Genomic DNA, 18,290 nt, shown 5'->3' on the forward strand with positions numbered 1-18,290 from the left:
CATGGCAAAATAAGAAAACTATTGCTTGTCAATTTAATAATATTTCCCAAAAGCATCTTGATTAGTCCACTCTGAATATGAACAAAGATCAGAGGTCTGAGTCAGGCAGGCAGAGCCAAAGATTTATTTTACTGTTACAGAAAAATTAAATAGAAATTAACAACAGTAGAACTACAGATTTCAAAACTCCTATTCCATGGGTAGCACACTCGTACTCCCTGATAGTTTAGTTGTTAATTATTTTAAAAAAACAAGCCTTTTCTTTTATTGAGAGGTTCATTAAGGCAGTCGCTCCGTGTTCATGGGGTCACTCGGCATTCTTTACTGTGTGATGGAACTTTGTTGGGATATTGATTCTTCTCACTTGTCCAGTGCTGCAGTCATCTCAGGAACAGCCTAAGGAGATACCAGTGCAGAAACATTAAATCGTTTTCCAAAATCTTAAACCAAACAAAGCAAATTTTTGGTGTTTCGAGGACGTTCAAATCCACTTTAAATTCTTCATTCACATGGTATGAGATCACCTAGAATAACATTTTCCCTCCCAGATTATTCCATACAATGAGGCACCTGGTCAGAGAAGGAACAGACCATAAGACTTTGGTCATTTGGTTTGAAAGACACAAAGATAGAGACTACGAAACGATTCAAGTGACACAACTGAACTCGGGCATCGGATGATGCCCGAGTTTGTTCAAGGTATCAGTTGTCCGTTTGGCAAAAAAGTAAGAAAGCCCATCCATTTTAATCAGCTACATGAGGAGTGATCACATGTAAGGTGATCTCACCCAGTGGGTCACAACTCGACTGCCACTAGCTGTTACTACTAACCACGTATGCAGAGTTGGTCCTGACACCTGGGCCGCTTGTGCACCGATGAAGGACTAAATAAAACATGACCAACGGGACACACGTGAAAATATGACCTGCTGATGGACCCCCACGACGAGTCCTGCCAACACTCTTGGCTCACTACACCCCGAGTAGCAGCCCGATATACAACAACGCAACAGAGTGTGTAAACGACCTGGCGTGTAGGACGAGAGTACAAAAATGAAGCCATGCTTTCAGGAAGGCCGTGTTGTTTTTCATATCTTCAGAGATGCTGAAGCGTTTCTCTCTTAACAAGTTGATAATAACTCTACCCTGATTAATTCAAGGACTTAATAATTCAGCAGTTACACATTTCCATTAGGCATCCTGCAACTCCAGGGCCTCAGATATCAAACACACAGGGAAAGTCCAAATATTAGCACAAGTTCATGAACTTGGTCGATTCATAATTCAAGACTGCGTAGGTGTTACTGAGGTAATATCACTCCCAGACACATACCTTGAACAGATCAGCAACCAAACCATAGTCAGCCACTTGGAAAATGGGAGCCTCTGGGTCCTTGTTGATAGCAACAATAGTCTGAATTAAAAAGAAAGAACTTTTAGAGCTCATACAAACAGATCACAGTAAATGAAGAAACCGCAGAAAAAAACATGAATTCTTCAACTCCGCCAAATGCGCAGAGAGAATTATCATTGAATTCAAAAAGAAAAATTAAAAAATCAGAAATGTGATGTTTAATGGGAACAACATAGAATCTGCTTGTTTGGTTGTTACTGCATCGCAGTAGTCAGATAATGTCTTGTTAGTTTTGAACTACTTTCTTTGTACCGGGAAAATAACTGTCTTTATAAATTCCTCCAAATATCCAAGACCAAACTCAAGAAAAATCAAAGAGGTTCCAATGAGGAGGTTCTGCTTTGTTAACATACAGTGGCTCCAGTGGTTTTACCTTACTGTCTTTCATTCCAGCCAGGTGTTGAATGGCTCCAGATATACCAACAGCAATGTACAACTCCTGAGGACACACAATCGTCAGATATGTTACTTACTTGTACACTTGAAGTGTAGTCAGCCTGGAAAAGATACACCTCAGGACTGCACTGCAGTGGAGCTGACTGAAGGTGTAACGACCAAGAGCGTGTAATCTATCAGATCATGCAAGAGTAACTGTCCCTTATGCTCCTGTTAGAAAAGCTTACAAAATGTTCTGTCATAAGTTGAAAAACAGCCGACAAAGCAGATAAAAACAGCAGAATCTGCAAGTTCCCATTCTTGCATTATGAACTAACAAAAACCACCCTGTCCCTACGAGGCTCTGAAAACTAAAAAAAGGTGCTTCATATACAAATCCAAATTAAAAGAAAAACAAAAAAACACTGGCCAAGTTATAATATGCTCTATCCAGATGTTTACCTGCTTAAAGACACTTAACTACATCACATATTGAATACATCATCTTTCATACACATAAGGAACTTAAATGCACATCCTTTATAACATATAACACACTTAACAGTTTTGATAGGAAGGGTGGAAGGAAAAGTTTTTTTTTAAATTATAATTACTTAACTTAACAAATTCAACAAGATTGTCCTGACATTTGGAAAATCCAATTTGGACAGTCTGGCCTGGCTAGAAGCTCTGACCGCACAGCCGCTGCGCTCTGCTTTAATGGATGGGCTAAATCATTTAGACCCCTAAATGTGCCATCCAGTACATTTTGCAGGGCCTAATGTGTGGAAAATCACAGCTGGGATAACCCGGCTGAATCACATAATGGGAAGCTAACCCTTTTAAAATGGGTAGAGCAGTCGCCCCGATCATACTGGATTTCAGCGATGCTGCATGAAGGCCAACAAGCATTTGTCAGAACTGTCTGCTCTGCTACTGACGCTACGCTCGACTGTTCCCCCTGTTCAAACATGCTCCTGAATTCAACTGCTGTGGCAGAACAAATGAAATAAATCCACATAACCACCTAAGAAAAGTAATAACCTACCGGTGCTACAATTTTGCCTGTCTGTCCAACCTGCATGTCATTTGGGACATACCCAGCATCCACTGCGGCTCTGGAAGCACCAACTAGAAAAACAATGTTAAAATATATAATTTTTTCTATTGTACCTTGATAGATTTAAGCAGTACAACATTAAATTATATGAAAAAATAATCTCATTCTACCTGCAGCATTCATTTTGTCAGCAAGGTCATAAAGCAGCTTGAAGTTGTCTCCACTTTTCAAGCCCCTTCCTAGAAAAACAAAAACACCGTTAATCCACTCAGTGAAAAATCCAAAGCATGAAAAAACGTTATGTCCAAACCCAAACCTCAAAACCATCAAAATAAGACATTGACATATTGTCCAACAACTAACACGTCAATTTAAACTATAGTTGATCTGACAGAAAGACTCATGAAGTGACTTTTCATAAAACATGACGACACTACTTTGGTGAGAATATAATAAAGCAGAAGAGACGATTCCCCACCTCCTGACACCACCACCTTCGCACTGGTCAGCTCTGGACGGTCGCTCTTTGTCAGATTCTGTTCCAACCACTCAGACACTCCAGCAGGTGAAATGCCAGCAACTGCAGGCAACACAGTAGCAGATTAAAGATACTGAATAGAGATATCCTGTCATAAATACATTTTAGAGGTATCTTGCTTGGGTTGTGGATGAATCTGGGAGTTCCTTTACCTTCCTCTGATGCGGCACTTCCTCCTTCTATTGGAGCAGCTTCAAAGGACGTACCTCTGACCGTAAAGATCTTGATAGCCTCATTACATTTGACGGTGCTGAGAGCATTTCCTGTAGAAGTCAAAATATTATTAATAAACAGTGTTTAAGAAGAAAATTCCCAATACATGAGAAAAAGTCTAACACAAAAACTGAGCACATCCACTGTCCACTGTCTTGGACACAGAGTGTGGGTTTTTGTGGCTTGCTTAATTCTTTTACAAGCAGCCACAGTGGCTTAGTCATACTAGCTCCTGGTGCAAGCCCAGCCGTGATAGTGATTGGATATGACCTGACAGACATATGACACTCTTTATAACACAATCCTGACAGATGGCAAGATTAAACAATCGGTAGTGATAAAAAAAAATAATGACTCACCAGCATAAATAGTTCTGACAAAAGTGTCTGGAGTCTTGATCTCAATAATATCCGACACTGGAGCAACATCCAGCTTCGCAGCCACTCTGGGAAGAAGATTCTGAGGAGCAAAACAGTAAATACCATGGAAGACATACACTGATCAAAATGGACAAAAAAACCAAGAAGAGAAACAGGAATTGATGGAAAAGATATTTTGTGAACTGTTGGATAGTTTATTCAGTTTGAATATTTTAAGCAGACAGATGCATTTAAAGAAAGTCCACTACTTACCTTTCCAAAGGCAGAGGCACCAGCACAAATGTGGGTAAAATTGAATTGCTTTTGTGTCTCAAGGATGAGTGGAGTCAACTCCTCTATGAAAGAAAACAGAGTCAGAAAGCTGACTCAAAATTAGTGTATGGCTAGGCTGTGTATATTCCCTCCAGATTACAACATATGAGCAGGGAAACCAAATGAAAAGTGAATCTTTCTTCCTGTTACTACTGCCAATGTGGCCTTGGCAGTAGTAACAAGTCCAGCACTACCCAGCTGGGAAGATGTAGGGCAGTGCAGTGATCTACTGCTTTCATAAAACAGCACGTTCAGTATGTATTTACTCTGTGCACTAAAGTTAAATACCCCCTCCCCAACACATGCTGCCTGTTTCTAATGTGCATACATTTGAAAACAGATACAACATTGAATTATTTTCTGGCAGTGATTTTTTAAATACCACCAGACAATAAATCTACAAAAATTAACCAGTTTATCCTCAAAGGTTTTGGAGTAAATTAGTTCTCATGAACAACATTAAGCAACAAGTACAATATAATAACTCCTGTGCAGGTAGTGGTATAATTGGGACTTTCAAAATCCAAATACTTTTTGAAAAAACTGATATAGATTACAAAGCCATGTATCAGCACTTACTCACTCTGAGACCAGGGATATTAGGTATTTAGTATGAATATTCCTTCGTGTGACTTACCTGGCAGGAAACCCTTGTATGAATCATGTTGAGCAACAAGAACTTTCTTCACACCTTGCACTTTGCTGATTTCCTCTGCAACCTGAGAAGACAAAAAAACATGTTTTTTCTCACATTACTACCTCGTTAGTCAAACTGTATTATTGCTTATCCACATGATCCAAAACTGTTTCTTACCTTTGCGCAGTTTGTTCCAGCAACGAGACATGACACCTCTCCACCGACCTTACCGGCAGCAGTGATGGCGTTCAGTGTGATTGGTGTGAGCTTTTCATTGTTGTGCTCTGCAACCACCAAGGTGCTCTGAAACCGCTGCAGGAGACCAGTCTGTGGGAGAATGGATTCAATACCTCTGAAACAGGGCTGTCATGTCTGCTGACGTGCAGGGGTCTCTGAAACGCTTCGTGATGAAAGTCAAGACTTCGATCCGTGTGATGGAAGCCTGGATGTCTTTTAATGCATCCATTCAAACAGGCGGCTTTAAGGCAAACGACCTAAAACGCAGCGTTTAAATCCTACACAACACAAACATCACAAGTGAAACAGGCTGACAAAGGCCTCCTGTGGAGGAGACCTACACCAGCTTATGAAGGTCCTTCACCAGAAGCCTGACAAACAGAAGGAAGCAGCACCAGCTGCGTTTTATCAACCGCGTTTACATGGAATGGAATTGTTAACCAACATTTAGGAACTACCGCGTTAAATAACGACACTCCGCTTGTTTTACGACTTCTCTCAAATTACGTGGTTTCGTAACCGCTAGGCTAGTTGGGCTAACACCCCCTAGCATTAACTCGAAGGTAACGTTGATTAGTTTTTATTATAAATAACACGGATAATGCATACTGATTTAAGGCAATGATCAAACTAGCATCGTTAGCATAAAGTGAGTGCGACTGTGACTCCATGTTTACACCACACAGCTATCTGACAGCAGCTACAGGTAAGACGAATGCTAACAGACGTGCTGTTTGTCTTCGGTATTTAACAGACCACCTGTGTATAATGTTTTATTATATCCGTCATGCTCTTACCAGACGTTTGAGGTTATTTTTACTTAATGCCCTGTTCATCTTTGGACCCTTGTCGCTCCTCCGTCGTCACACCGCAGGAAGGAACTGTGCCAAAGTTCATCTGCGAGTTCTCGCGAGAAAAAACGATAATTAGGGAGTCACCGCTGAGCGTCTGCGTGACGTCTGCGTGACGTATGTGTGACGTCTGTGTGACGTGTGGTGACGACAACAATCTGTTCACCCTATATGAGTTATAGATACATGACTCAGTATTTATTTATGTAACTATTTATCTAGTTAGTTAGTTAGTTAGTTAGTTAGTTAGTTAGTTAGTTAGTTAGTTAGTTAGTTAGTTAGTTAGTTAGTTAGTTAGTTAGTCCCCTGCTTTGAGGGTCTCTGGTTGTGTGCAGTGGTAATGACTTGGCGAATAATGCATTGGCACACAAAATTCCTCTATAGGTTAAATTTTGCAGGTAACCAAAAATGTAACGAATGACGTGAAAATAAGTTTCTTCAGTTTTATTCGGTGATTAAAGCTACATTTCTTGTTGAATTTACAATACCATTTCATTTTAAATTATTCTCACGTCACTAGAATATCCAGTAGAATATCTTATAAAATAAAACAGTTAAGATAAGCCAATATTAAAAAAAAAATGTTCTGTTGGCCTCATTTATTTGATTTGATCCAGTTTATACTATAAACTTTTGAGTGTTTTTCGAAGCTGTTTCTCGCTGCGTGGGGGAGAAAGAGAGAAAAACAAAACTAACAACAAGTGTATATCAAAATTCTCGACCATAATTTGTATGAAAGAACTGAATGGACAAAGATCCCTTTCAGGTAGATGTTTTCAGCTCTCGGATTGTTTATTCCACAAGTTAATTCGATTCATCTGGAGGTCATTTGGATCTAATTGTAAAGAATTTAGTGGATCTTTGATACCACAGCCCCAAAAAAATCAAATTAAAAATCCCCATCTCTCTCTCTCTCTAGTGCGGTCCTGATGTCACAATCACAGCCTTGTGAGTTTCCTACTCCACCCCACGCGGAAACACAGGACATCAACCCAGGGGTCACAGGTGACAGCGCAAAGGTTAAACCGTCTCCGGCCATCAACCTGAAGCCACAGAATAACATGGAGGCTGAAGGGGACGGAGAGACAGCCGCCAGGATGGTTAAACAGTTGCCGGCCACCAACCCGGAGCCACAGAATAGGACACGGATAACAGCACAAAGGATGGACAGAGTGATTTGGTGAAGGCTGAAGGGGCCAGAGAGACAGCCGCCAGGGGGGTAAAGTCTCTCCTGGAGAAGGACGAGGGGGATGATGATATTGTGATAGATGAGGAATTATTAAAGATAGCTGTTAAGAGGAAAAACACTAAGACAAGAATGAATAAAGTGAAGAAAATTGCTAAAGAAACACCAGAGACGCCTCCTGATACAAGCAGCCTTGAGAACGAAAATGACAACAGTCTGAAAGAGGCCGTAACAGGAAAATATGATTCGCAGAAGATATACAAAAAATTCTTGCAAGAAACAAAAGGTTCAAGAGCAAACGTAGAAAGAGAAATTTCCCGACCTCAACATGTTTCTGGATAGCGTCAGCTTTTATATATACAACAAGAAGTGGTGAACCAGTTTTTACAGACCAAGAGTTTTATAGATTGAAAAACTTAAGAAAAAATTAAAAGACATGATGATTGTGGAGAACGGATAATTGTTTTCTTTTCTTAATTTTGTCTGTTTTTTTTTTTTAGTTTGATAATTGTTAAAAGGTTAGATGTTTCTTTGTTCAGAAAACGCACAGTATTGTTGAAAATCTTCTTTACGTGAATCTCTTTTGGATTTTGTGTCAACGTGATTATTTGTAATGTGATTTTTATGAATAAACGTGATGTTAAAAATCAAATCAATCTCTTCTCAGGTGCACATTCTAGATAAGGTATAACAGAGAACAGACCTATTACTGACTCTCGTTGAAAGACGTGTTCATATTTCTTCCAGTAGAGGGCTCTCTGCATGCAGTATAGGATGAGGTTTACTGTTCAGACAAATTACAAACAAATCTATTAACAATCATTTTCCTTATTCTTATTCCTATTCATATTCTTATTCTTAATCTTATTCTAATTCTTGTTCCTGTTCCTATTCTTATTTTTATTCTTATTTCTTATTCTTATTCTTATTCTTATTTTTATTCTTACTCTTACTCTTATTATTATTTTTTTTGTTTCTATTGATAATGATGATGTTGTTTTTTATGCTATTTACATAGCATTTATGAAAATAAAAATTAATATATAAAAATATATAAAATCATATATTATTATTACTTTTATTATTACTTAAAATGTTGATACTTCCAATAAATGTATTAAAACAAAAATATTATTTTTATTGAAAAATATCAACAAGGACAACTTACCATTTATTAACTTGATAAAGTGACGTGTGTCATGAACCAAAAACACACAAGATGGAAATATTATGCCGAGAGCAAAAGATATATATCTGAAGTCACTCATGGTCCCTGTTTGTGTTGTGAGCTGAAACAGCTTTCATTTGGTAAAAATAGATCTGCAGACAGCATGCTGCATGGGACAACATATTTTGTTAGAAGGGGGAATAAAAGCAACGAGAGAGAGAGAGAGAGAAAGAAAGAGAGGGGGGGGGGTCCAGGAGGAGATTTGCATGGCACCCTCTCCCTGGACCCATAGAGGTCCAGGTCTGCAGACGTCACCGGTGGAGGATCTTTGCTTTCTCTCCACCTCTCGGTGGAGGAATACTAGTTAATCATCCAGCAGGGACGACGCGGGACGGTCTCCTCTGCGGCTTCTCTCCTCCGCCTGTCGGCGTGTACCGTGCTACCTCTCCTGTATGGTGGATATCCTGCTCAACACTTCTTTCTTGGATGATATGGGGGATCATTCAAAAAGTGAGTTTTCTCCACTTTTAATCCTAAGGTTTGATTTTGTGATTCATATTTTTGACATACTAACCAGCGTGCAGCTTTTTAAAAGTTGATCTTAAATTGTTCAATTAATTTTGTTGGTTTTATAAATTTAAAACCAAAAAAATGTGACTAAGCAAAGGACTTTCAAATAAATAATCTTCTATATTATTCCTTATACAAAAAATATTACAGTCAAGTTATGGTGATCATACATTTCAAGTTCCACATGGGTTAGGTGGTGATATTTTAACCCCTGTCGCCTGATTATAATAATGGACCTGTATGTTTGTTGTGATACGTATAGGCCTGTCTTAAGGTGAAGGGGTGATGGGGTTTTGACATGGGTGTTATGCGGATTAACAGAGCACACAGTGTTACATTAATACACCCCCCCTCACACAGAGAAGTCTGGAATCGCAATGTGTGTGGGCTGTGGAAGTCAGATTCACGACCAGTACATCCTGAAAGTCTCCCCGGACCTGGAGTGGCATGCAGCCTGCCTCAAATGTGCTGAATGCAGCCAGTACCTGGACGAGACCTGCACTTGCTTTGTCCGAGACGGCAAGACTTACTGTAAAAGAGATTATGCAAGGTAGGGGTTCCATTGAGTTTTCAGGGTACATTTCTAAATTTTAGAGGCCATGAGCTGGACTGCAGAAAATATGTGAAAGAGGGAAATAATAAATGAAACAATTTCCCCACAGTTCTGTTCATTTGAAATGTTATGTGTTGAAAATGCGCTTGTCTGCAGTGAACAGCTGAGTGAATCAAAATTGTAATTTCTGTATTTATCTCATAATCGTGCATCTTTTCGACCTTCTTTAGACTCAAATATGAACACTACATCAGCTATATTCAAGAGCTTTTGAGACCAACCATCTCTCTGCTCCTTTTCAGGTTATTTGGCATCAAATGTTCCAAGTGTAACATGGGCTTCTGCAGCAGCGACCTGGTGATGAGAGCTCGGAACAACGTGTATCACATGGAGTGTTTTCGGTGCTCCGCTTGCAGTCGACACCTCCTGCCGGGGGATGAGTTCTCTCTGCGGGACGACGAGCTGCTGTGTCGGGCGGATCACAGCCTGCTGGTGGAGCGCGCCTCCGCCGGGAGTCCGCTCAGCCCGGGGAGCTTCCATACCAGACCGGTGCACATCTCAGGTATAGGCCACAAACCATTTCACGGCACCAAATCTCACACACAATGATGTCGACAAGCATCAAAGTAAGCAAAATTTAAAAAAAAAAATTATTATTATTAGGAGGAAGAATAAAAAGAAAAAGATGCTGTCTATAAAACATGTTTCACATTGCAAAAACAATTTAAGAAATGAAACCTCTCTAAAACCAAAGGGGCCAATGATTATTTTTATTAAAACATTTCACCGAAATTGTTTCATATGTGTGAATATAGGTCCACTATTTGAATTAGTGTTGTGACCAGTAGCTAAAATGTGTTTTTCTAGTTGAATATTGTCATCAAATGCAAGACGTTGTTATTATGTATTGAAGTTGGGAAAAAAAATTTCATTTGTATATTGCAATAGCATTTATTTGTCTACTTCGGGAATTAATTTTTTTTTTAATGCAATTTTACTTTTTTAGACACAGTGTCGGTCCGTCATCCTCCTCATCATCACCGAAACCACGTCCACAAGCAGTCAGAGAAGACCACCCGGGTCCGGACGGTGCTGAACGAGAAGCAGCTCCACACCCTGCGGACCTGCTACAACGCCAACCCCCGACCGGACGCTCTGATGAAGGAGCAGCTGGTGGAGATGACCGGCCTGAGCCCCAGGGTGATCCGCGTCTGGTTCCAGAACAAACGCTGCAAAGACAAGAAGAGGTCGATCATGATGAAGCAGCTCCAACAGCAGCAGCACAGCGACAAAACTGTGAGTGCAGGTTAACATGTGCTTTTATTAGGCCAATACTCCACTAAAGTTATTATGAGTTAATCCTCTGGTTTAAAATGGAACAATCAACCCATCCAGGGTTCAGGTGAGATGCTTTTGCTTATCATTGATGGAAAAAAATAAATAAAAAATACAGTATTTAAATAGCGACAATGACAGATAACGTGTTTATATTGATATATAAAACGATAGTAACACAACTGATAACTGTGTTATAAAGTAGAAAATATGAGTTGCCTCGTAACTGTTTTATCCATTAAATGATTTATTAATTTAAAAGAATAATTTTTTTTTCTTCGTTTTAAATCATTTGGTGAAAATTGAATGATATGTTTAGAAACTAAATTAAGTTTAATTATTGGATTGAATTATTATTCTTTTCAGAATTTAGTCATTTTTGTCTATTTTATAGTCTTACATGTGTGATATATTTTAATGCAGTGATTAATTCATTACAGTATAGCATAATTCTCATTTTTGTGTTATTAATGCGCAAAATTGCCGCTTGGTTTCTATTGATAACTTAAATGTCTTAATTTCAGTGTATCTGTCCATCCTTTATCCCTGCCTGTCGTTCAAGTGATTTCTTCTTTACTGTAGAATCTGCAGGGGCTGACTGGCACAGCTCTGGTGGCCGGCAGTCCGATCCGACACGACAACACGGTGCAGGGGAATCCTGTGGAGGTGCAAACCTACCAACCCCCGTGGAAAACCCTCAGCGACTTCGCCCTGCAGAGCGACCTGGACCAGCCCGCCTTCCAACAGCTGGTAAGATTACAATAAATAAGATCTATTAAAAAAAAACTGAATTAAAGCCTTCTGGGAGGTAAAGCCAACAGTACAGAAAAATAAAGTTTAAATTCTAATAAGGAATAATTCCGATACATACACTGAGAATGCTGATTACGTAATCAAGACATTAGTTTTCTGACAGCGATGATGATGATGATGATGATGAGGATGATGATGATGATGATGATGATGATGATAGATTTAGTTTAAAAAATATAATAATTGTTCCAGTTATAATCATAGAGTAATCACGAAGACATCATGATTTAAATAATAACGATATTTTTTAAAATGAGAAGCTGACGACGCACCTGACTGTCACCAGCATTTATTCATATTGGACAAAAACCAATTCACCTATAATTTCCACATTCGTGTCGGACTCTCCTCTGATATTGCGTCACGTTTCGCGCCCATTCCCGCGCTGACATTCCTGTTGTCACCGGCGTGGACAAACAAACCGGTTAGTAAATCACCAGAGTCATTTTGGTTGATCCTGACTCCTTCTGCGTCCTCCCACAGGTGTCTTTCTCTGAATCGGGCTCCCTGGGCAACTCCTCTGGCAGTGACGTGACCTCCCTGTCGTCTCAGTTACCGGACACACCGAACAGCATGGTGCCGAGTCCCATCGACACGTGAAGGGGCCGAGAGGTCAGCCGGGAGCCCATGCGCGCTCCCGCGTCGTCATCTCCAGAGACGCGTGGAAACCTATGAGACATTTAATAAATTAAAAACCAACAATATCGGACCAGGATGGATTATGGAGGATACATTCACGTGATTGGATTTTTACTGGCGTTTAGGTATTTTAGCTCACTGTCTTACTCAAGGACACTTCGACTTTTGAGAGACATTCTGGGCTTCGACCGCAACACCTGAACTGGCCATCAAACCTCGGGACTCCAACACGTGAGCCTGTACGACATTGGACGAATCTAAGTTAATGCTTACAAATAGGCTGTAAACAGGGAAAGCCATAATTCGATCTGTGTAGATATACTTGCATGATTTATAAGTTTCAGTATCGACTCTTGTAAATGAAACAAATGATATGCGCATTGTTTGCGTTTTTCCCTCCACAAAATAAGTTATTGTTATTTATTATGCGGACATAGTCGATCTTATCAATAAAACAATATAGATCTAACTGATCAGTGCATATACAATTTATTTGTCCCATGCAACATGAGATTATTAATGTTATAAAATATATATACAGACTAACACAAGGGACACGCGTGGAGCAATCGGATGATGGAATTAAAAATGGTAGAAATGTTTAGTTTTTTGCAAGCTTCTCTTCACAAAACCTTGAGATAAAAGAATGGAAACCTTTCTTTAAGCTGGGTCTACTCCGTTTCTGAGCCACACGGATCAGTAACTGATGGCTGAGGACATATTAACCTTTTGTTCCGCGCGTCACGGGTTATTGGATCAAATAAGCAAAAAAGGCCGAGGCCTCTTCAATCAGCTTCTGGTTTTTTTTAAAAACATTTTTTAATTGTGGCCTCCAAATAAACTAGGGAGGTTTTTGCACAGGGCCGGTTTTGTGAGCGATAAAGATTTTTAAAAGCTTTATTTAGAGAAATGTCACAGTGCCATACCAACCTGAGACACACGGTTACAAGTCTAGACAGAGGACAGACAGCGGCGGCCGCTTATCTTCATCTGGCATCACCTGTAAAGGATACACTGAATGGACCCAAAACAAAACGCGCAGCGCTGAGGGGACTCCCAGCCTGCGGACGCATCCTGGCGTGTCTTTAGTTTATTTTCATTCCAGTAGGAATCTTGAACGGCAAATAGCCGCTGGACAGGAGATCATGCAGGTCAAGCCCGGACTGACACACTACACCTCAACAATTTGTTGGGGAGGATCGGTTTTTATCAGTGACATGGGAGTCAGAGAGATTTAAAATCCTGTCTGAAGAACAACGGCTCCTTAAGCCCAGTGCTCTCCTCATTCTGTGAGACTAACAAAATATATTTGAGATGAGAATATTCAAGAAAAATACTTGACATATTTTAAAATCTGCACACTATATATGCTAATTCCAGCGGCAATTTTGGGGAGCCAAAGAGTGCATCATCAACTGGGTTCCAACAAAAATGTGTGTAAACTGGATGAAACGCTCCAATGTAATGAGTGGTTTGGTAAATTTAGTCTTTGGCATCCCCCACCAAGTTTATTGTCCTGTGCAGAAAATGGATTTGGAATATGGGCAACATTTAACCGTATCAAAATATTTCAAATACAGTATGCATCAATAATCATGAAGGGTAACCACCTTGAGGCACTTGTGCTGGAGAGTAAGATTCTTTTTCTAAATTTTTTTAACCAACAATCTTTTTTTTAAACATCATAACCTTATGAAAACCAGCTTCGATATCTTAATGGATCAGAAATAGTCTCATTTCAACAAATTGCACTCGTATGTGAAATAAAACAAAATTAATACATCTTTATTAGAATTTGTGAAAGTTTGATGGACAGAAAAACAAGAGTCACTAGAGCCAAACAACATAGGAACACACCCATTATTTTGTAGTGTTTTGTGTAATAAAGAAACATCACACAATGCATTACTTTTCTTCACAGATGCATCTTAACAAAGAAAAAGGATTTACATTAAAAAATAAAACTCAATCAGTACAGTTCATCTTGTATCTGGGATTGTGTAAACCCTTAAGATGTCAATCTGAACATTCACATTCAACATAGAGAAAATATAATAAATTAACACAGACAGTATTGATGAAAATGTTTGGCAGTTCATTCTTCAGGTATCGAACGTCAGTGTGGAATCATTTCTATCAATAACAGAAACAAAGAAATAATATGGAATAGTTGTGCATCTGTTAGAACTACAAACAAATCATGTGCAAAATCCCCATAAATATGATTTCAAAGAAATCAAACCAAATGCACAGACACAGTGGAAGCCAAACTTTATATCTGACAACGTTAAAGGAACACATTCAGACTTTTAGTCAGGAAAAAAGCAGAACAACGTTTCATATCAGTCTCTTTCCTTGTGTTTGTACTGTGCTTATCCGCTTTGATGATGGCGTGCAACTTCATCACTCTTCTTTTTTGAGAAAAAACTTCAGCGCCAAGTCCCACTGATCTCTTGGAAAACGGTTTGATAACTCACAGTGATCCAGCACATGGGAATCTTTGCACAAACAGAAAACATCATTAAACTGGTGATTATCAGAAATACAATAATGTTTTTGAATATGCAACAAAAATATAACTTTAATAAAACTTGATACGTACTATAGTTTCAATAGTCAAAGGCATTATTAATACTGGAATCAACTAATAAATCCGAGTAATAAATTAAAAAAAAATCATTCATCACTTATTTGAACAATGAAAAATAAAAAAGGAAATACATATACAGGTGCAGACACCCTTAGGTTATTTAAGAGTAGACTAAAAACCCTCCTCTTTGATAGAGCCTACAATTGAAATAACACACAAACCACTAGATATGCTGCTATAGTCCTAGGCTGCTGAGGGTATTTTTCTCCATCTCTCCCATTAAAGGGAGATACTTTGGAGCTTCTGTCACTTCTCCTTCGCTTTCTTTATCTTTCTATGCTCCTAGAATTTATTACTACCCCTAGAATTTATTACTACTACTGTCAAATCACACTCTCTGTCTGCACGATACTGCCGCTGTCTTTGTGACTCTTCCACAGGTGGAGAACGTGGATAGAAGACAGGATACCAAAAGGCCTGGAAATCCCGCCCCCATTTCAGCGACAGCTCATTATATGGACATTAAACTCAAACTGGCCTATCTGCCACTCTCCCTCTCTCTCCTTCTCTTTTACTTGACCTATCTCTTTCCCCAGTGCATTTCTATTTCCCAACCAACAGGTCAAGGCGGATGACCGCCTTCCTGAGTCTGGGTCCTGCCCGGAGTTTCTTCCTCAATGAGGGAGTTTTTCCCCACCACCGTCGCTTATGCTTGCTCTGGAGGGCATTGTTGGCTTTCTATCTGTAAAGCGCTTTGAAATGTCTTCAGATGTGATTAAGCGCTATATCAATAATAGTTGATTGATTGATTGATTTATTAAAAATACATAAAAATCAATGCAATCAATTATATTATATTAGTTGATAAAAGTATCAGAATAACTTACCCCCTTGCTTTGTTTTGTTGACTGAATCCTCTTTGGCAGCACAATCCTGGTAGAATTAACAAGGACAATGAGAGTTTTAACAGCATATTGCAAATGCTGGTGATACTGTGTTACATAATCAAAGATTAATTCAAACTTCTAGTAAAAAAAAAAGCTTCTATTTAATTCAAAGCTGCAGCTCTGTGTAATCTACTGATCAAACTAATGTTTCCAGTGGAACAGGTGAGTTGTTGATGGATCAAACTGTTTCACTCTTGAGGAATGTTCTCCAGCTTAACTCAACAATCAGGGCAGCGGGTCAACACGCCATGCATTATTGCTTTGTTTGAAAGAAATGACAATAGCTTGTCTCCGTTTGAATGGTGTCTAAACAGTGGTGGTTGCAGAGTGATGAGGGGTCGATTGTCAAGAGGAAGATGAAGGAGACAGGCTGTTTACTGGGAGTGGAACCAGTGGCAGGTAAATCCACTAAAGAAGGAAGCCATTCATCTTCTAGACACCCTCCTGTTACAGTTTCAACAGGGCCAGCTGAGTGACTGTTGAACAACACATATCTGTTTTGTTTGAATATTTTATTTTGAGACAAACAATTATTGAATCAGGAGTTCTTTTTGTATCTTTTTCTTCTATTTTCTGAATTTTCTGCTGCACTACTAACAGCTTTGCTTGGCTTGGGTACACCATATCATCCCCATGCGTACCTGAATGAATGTAGCAAGCATCACACAGCTCATCTCCTGCTGCAGGATGACCTTGTTTTGGGAGTTGTTGTAGCACGCTGAAATGAGGGAGGGGAAGAGGACTCTGATGAGGCGTGGGTTGCTGAAGTACTGGAAGGGCAGCTGACACAGTTTCTGCAGTACGCTGGGCTGGCGGCCAGACTGCACTATCACCTGGAACACACACAGGGAGCAAGTCCAGTCAGTCACGCAGCCGGTAAGGCGGCCACTCAGTGGCACTGCTGGCTGTAAATCACTGCTCCGCGCCCCTCCCATATGTAAATCTGCCACTAAAACAACACGCAAACAGCCATTAGGAGGAGACCTGTGGGGAACAGCCTCCCACCATGCAATTATAGGCTATAAAACATAATGATGGGATGTTTTGTTCTTCCTTTCTGCCAAAAGTAATAGCAGATCATAACAAGGAAATTTCACCTGATGACATTATCAACGGTTCAACTTTGAAGTTTTGACTTGAGCAACGCTTCAGCACAGTGAAGATGTTTGTTACCGCCCCCCCCCCCCGCAGGAGTGAAACTCAGGTTGAGAGGGCATTCACAGTGCAGCGAGGGTAAGAAGGGGTGGGGTGGCGGGTGAAAGGCAGGGCGAGCATACCTCCACCGATGGTGTGGCCACCCCTGCATTAAGAAATGAGCAATAACATTAATGGTATTTTCACCCCACCTACATCCTGCTCCCCCCGTCACAGCCCTTCAATCAAACACAATCACATCCGGGGCCCCAGTATTACAACCAAATCACTCTCAGCCTTGTTTGATTAAACAGGGGACCTGCTGCAAAGTAAGGGGTCCAGGGCCTAATGCTCTGGTCATCTCCCCTGAGTCTGGGGAGACCATCCAGCACCCCCCTCTGAAAGCCACGAGGTCAGCATGCTAAATACTGGCTGGAAAGAAAAAAACACTGCAGGACCAGGGGGCTCAATGCCAATGGAAACCAGAAGGGAGACGTGAGGTCCCCAAGTCACTGTGACATAAATTTAAGAGATTTACAAGATTTTAAAAATACACTCTCTAAGACTCTTCCATTGGCTTCTCCTTTGATAAAAGCACTCCAAGTTAGAGCAACAGGATAAACAAAGCGATAATTCACTGCTTTTATCAGTTCAAGGTGAAGCTTCTCAGAGCTGCCCTCTACAGCGGCGTTCAAAGGGACACAGAACAGTTGTCATTTCCTACCTATGCTTGTTTAAAGAACCCGTATGGACTTGTCAAACAAATCGGAACTTTAATGCATTACAAATACTTCAAAATCTCAAGAGCTCTGAATTTATCAATCCAAAAACGCGAGTGTTAATTTTTGAAACAAAAAGCATTCATCACTTCTGCATGTGTGTGTTTTTAACTGACTGCAGTAGCGAATAAAAAAAAAAAAGGTTTATAATAGATTAGAAAGAGAAAAAAAGTTCCTGGGTTTTCACAAAGGAATTTGGATTGGACACCATTATGCAACAAAGGAAGGGAAACGGCAAAAGATGAGCTGCTTTAATTCAGTACAAGAAGTTTTAGTATTTGTTTTTGTGCCACTTTCCACTAAATCCTAAATCATCCTAATTATCTCACGTTGCAACACTGAGAAACTGGTTTTAAACTTATGCAGCTGTGATCACCGCAAAGCCAAAACCTCTATTCTGCAAAAAATGCAAGATCATCTCCTGATATGTTCTAATCCTCATGTTTTAAGTCACAGTTCAGGCGTCACAATGTAACACTACACAAAGCATTGGATGTTTGAGCCGGGGGCCTGCGGAGATCCAACCCACAAATCACCCAGCAATCTCATAATCCTCCAC

General features: G+C 39.9%; 3 protein-coding genes across 5 annotated transcripts in view; 1 reads left to right on the forward strand and 2 right to left on the reverse strand.

Moving 5' to 3' along the window:
* Nucleotides 1-4: 4 nt before the first annotated feature.
* Nucleotides 5-6,088, reverse strand: etfa (electron transfer flavoprotein subunit alpha). Its single transcript, XM_068314049.1, has 12 exons — nucleotides 5,964-6,088; nucleotides 5,107-5,256; nucleotides 4,930-5,011; nucleotides 4,233-4,315; nucleotides 3,960-4,059; nucleotides 3,540-3,650; nucleotides 3,328-3,429; nucleotides 3,020-3,088; nucleotides 2,838-2,920; nucleotides 1,788-1,853; nucleotides 1,334-1,414; nucleotides 5-396 (listed from the first exon to the last, which is right to left on the reverse strand). Exons 1-12 carry the CDS (start codon nucleotides 6,000-6,002, stop codon nucleotides 361-363), a joined length of 1,002 nt encoding a protein of 333 aa, XP_068170150.1. The 5' UTR covers nucleotides 6,003-6,088; the 3' UTR covers nucleotides 5-360.
* A 2,612-nt stretch (nucleotides 6,089-8,700) lies between these two features.
* isl2a (ISL LIM homeobox 2a) lies at nucleotides 8,701-12,716 on the forward strand. The gene is made up of 6 exons (XM_068313687.1): nucleotides 8,701-8,881; nucleotides 9,302-9,491; nucleotides 9,797-10,056; nucleotides 10,501-10,790; nucleotides 11,412-11,579; nucleotides 12,126-12,716. Exons 1-6 carry the CDS (start codon nucleotides 8,824-8,826, stop codon nucleotides 12,240-12,242), a joined length of 1,083 nt encoding a protein of 360 aa, XP_068169788.1. The 5' UTR covers nucleotides 8,701-8,823; the 3' UTR covers nucleotides 12,243-12,716.
* A 1,340-nt stretch (nucleotides 12,717-14,056) lies between these two features.
* scaper (S-phase cyclin A-associated protein in the ER) overlaps nucleotides 14,057-18,290 on the reverse strand; it is a 62,983-nt gene continuing 58,749 nt past the window's right edge. For all 3 annotated transcript variants that reach the window (XM_068313927.1, XM_068313925.1, XM_068313926.1), the window contains 3 exons: nucleotides 16,460-16,651; nucleotides 15,759-15,804; nucleotides 14,057-14,779 (listed from right to left, as the gene is read on the reverse strand). In XM_068313927.1, the coding sequence (XP_068170028.1) occupies nucleotides 14,685-14,779; nucleotides 15,759-15,804; nucleotides 16,460-16,651 (333 nt within the window). In that variant the 3' untranslated portion in view covers nucleotides 14,057-14,684. The remainder of the gene's footprint in view (nucleotides 14,780-15,758; nucleotides 15,805-16,459; nucleotides 16,652-18,290) is intronic.

This window comes from Antennarius striatus, chromosome 4, assembly GCF_040054535.1.
Source record: "Antennarius striatus isolate MH-2024 chromosome 4, ASM4005453v1, whole genome shotgun sequence".
NCBI lineage: Eukaryota > Metazoa > Chordata > Actinopteri > Lophiiformes > Antennariidae > Antennarius > Antennarius striatus.

Bases quoted from the DNA above. Each gene is read 5' to 3' on its own strand.
- isl2a (XM_068313687.1), top strand. From the start codon at position 8,824: ATGGTGGATATCCTGCTCAACACTTCTTTCTTGGATGATATGGGGGAT. The intron at 8,882-9,301 runs GTGAGTTTTCTC...CCCCTCACACAG, and splicing joins TATGGGGGATCATTCAAAAA to AGAAGTCTGGAATCGCAATG. The intron at 11,580-12,125 runs GTAAGATTACAA...GTCCTCCCACAG, and splicing joins AGCCCGCCTTCCAACAGCTG to GTGTCTTTCTCTGAATCGGG.
- etfa (XM_068314049.1), bottom strand. From the start codon at position 6,002: ATGAACAGGGCATTAAGTAAAAATAACCTCAAACGTCTG. The intron at 5,257-5,963 runs GTAAGAGCATGA...ATTCTCCCACAG, and splicing joins AAAATAACCTCAAACGTCTG to ACTGGTCTCCTGCAGCGGTT. The intron at 1,854-2,837 runs GTAGGTTATTAC...GTGTGTCCTCAG, and splicing joins CAGGCAAAATTGTAGCACCG to GAGTTGTACATTGCTGTTGG.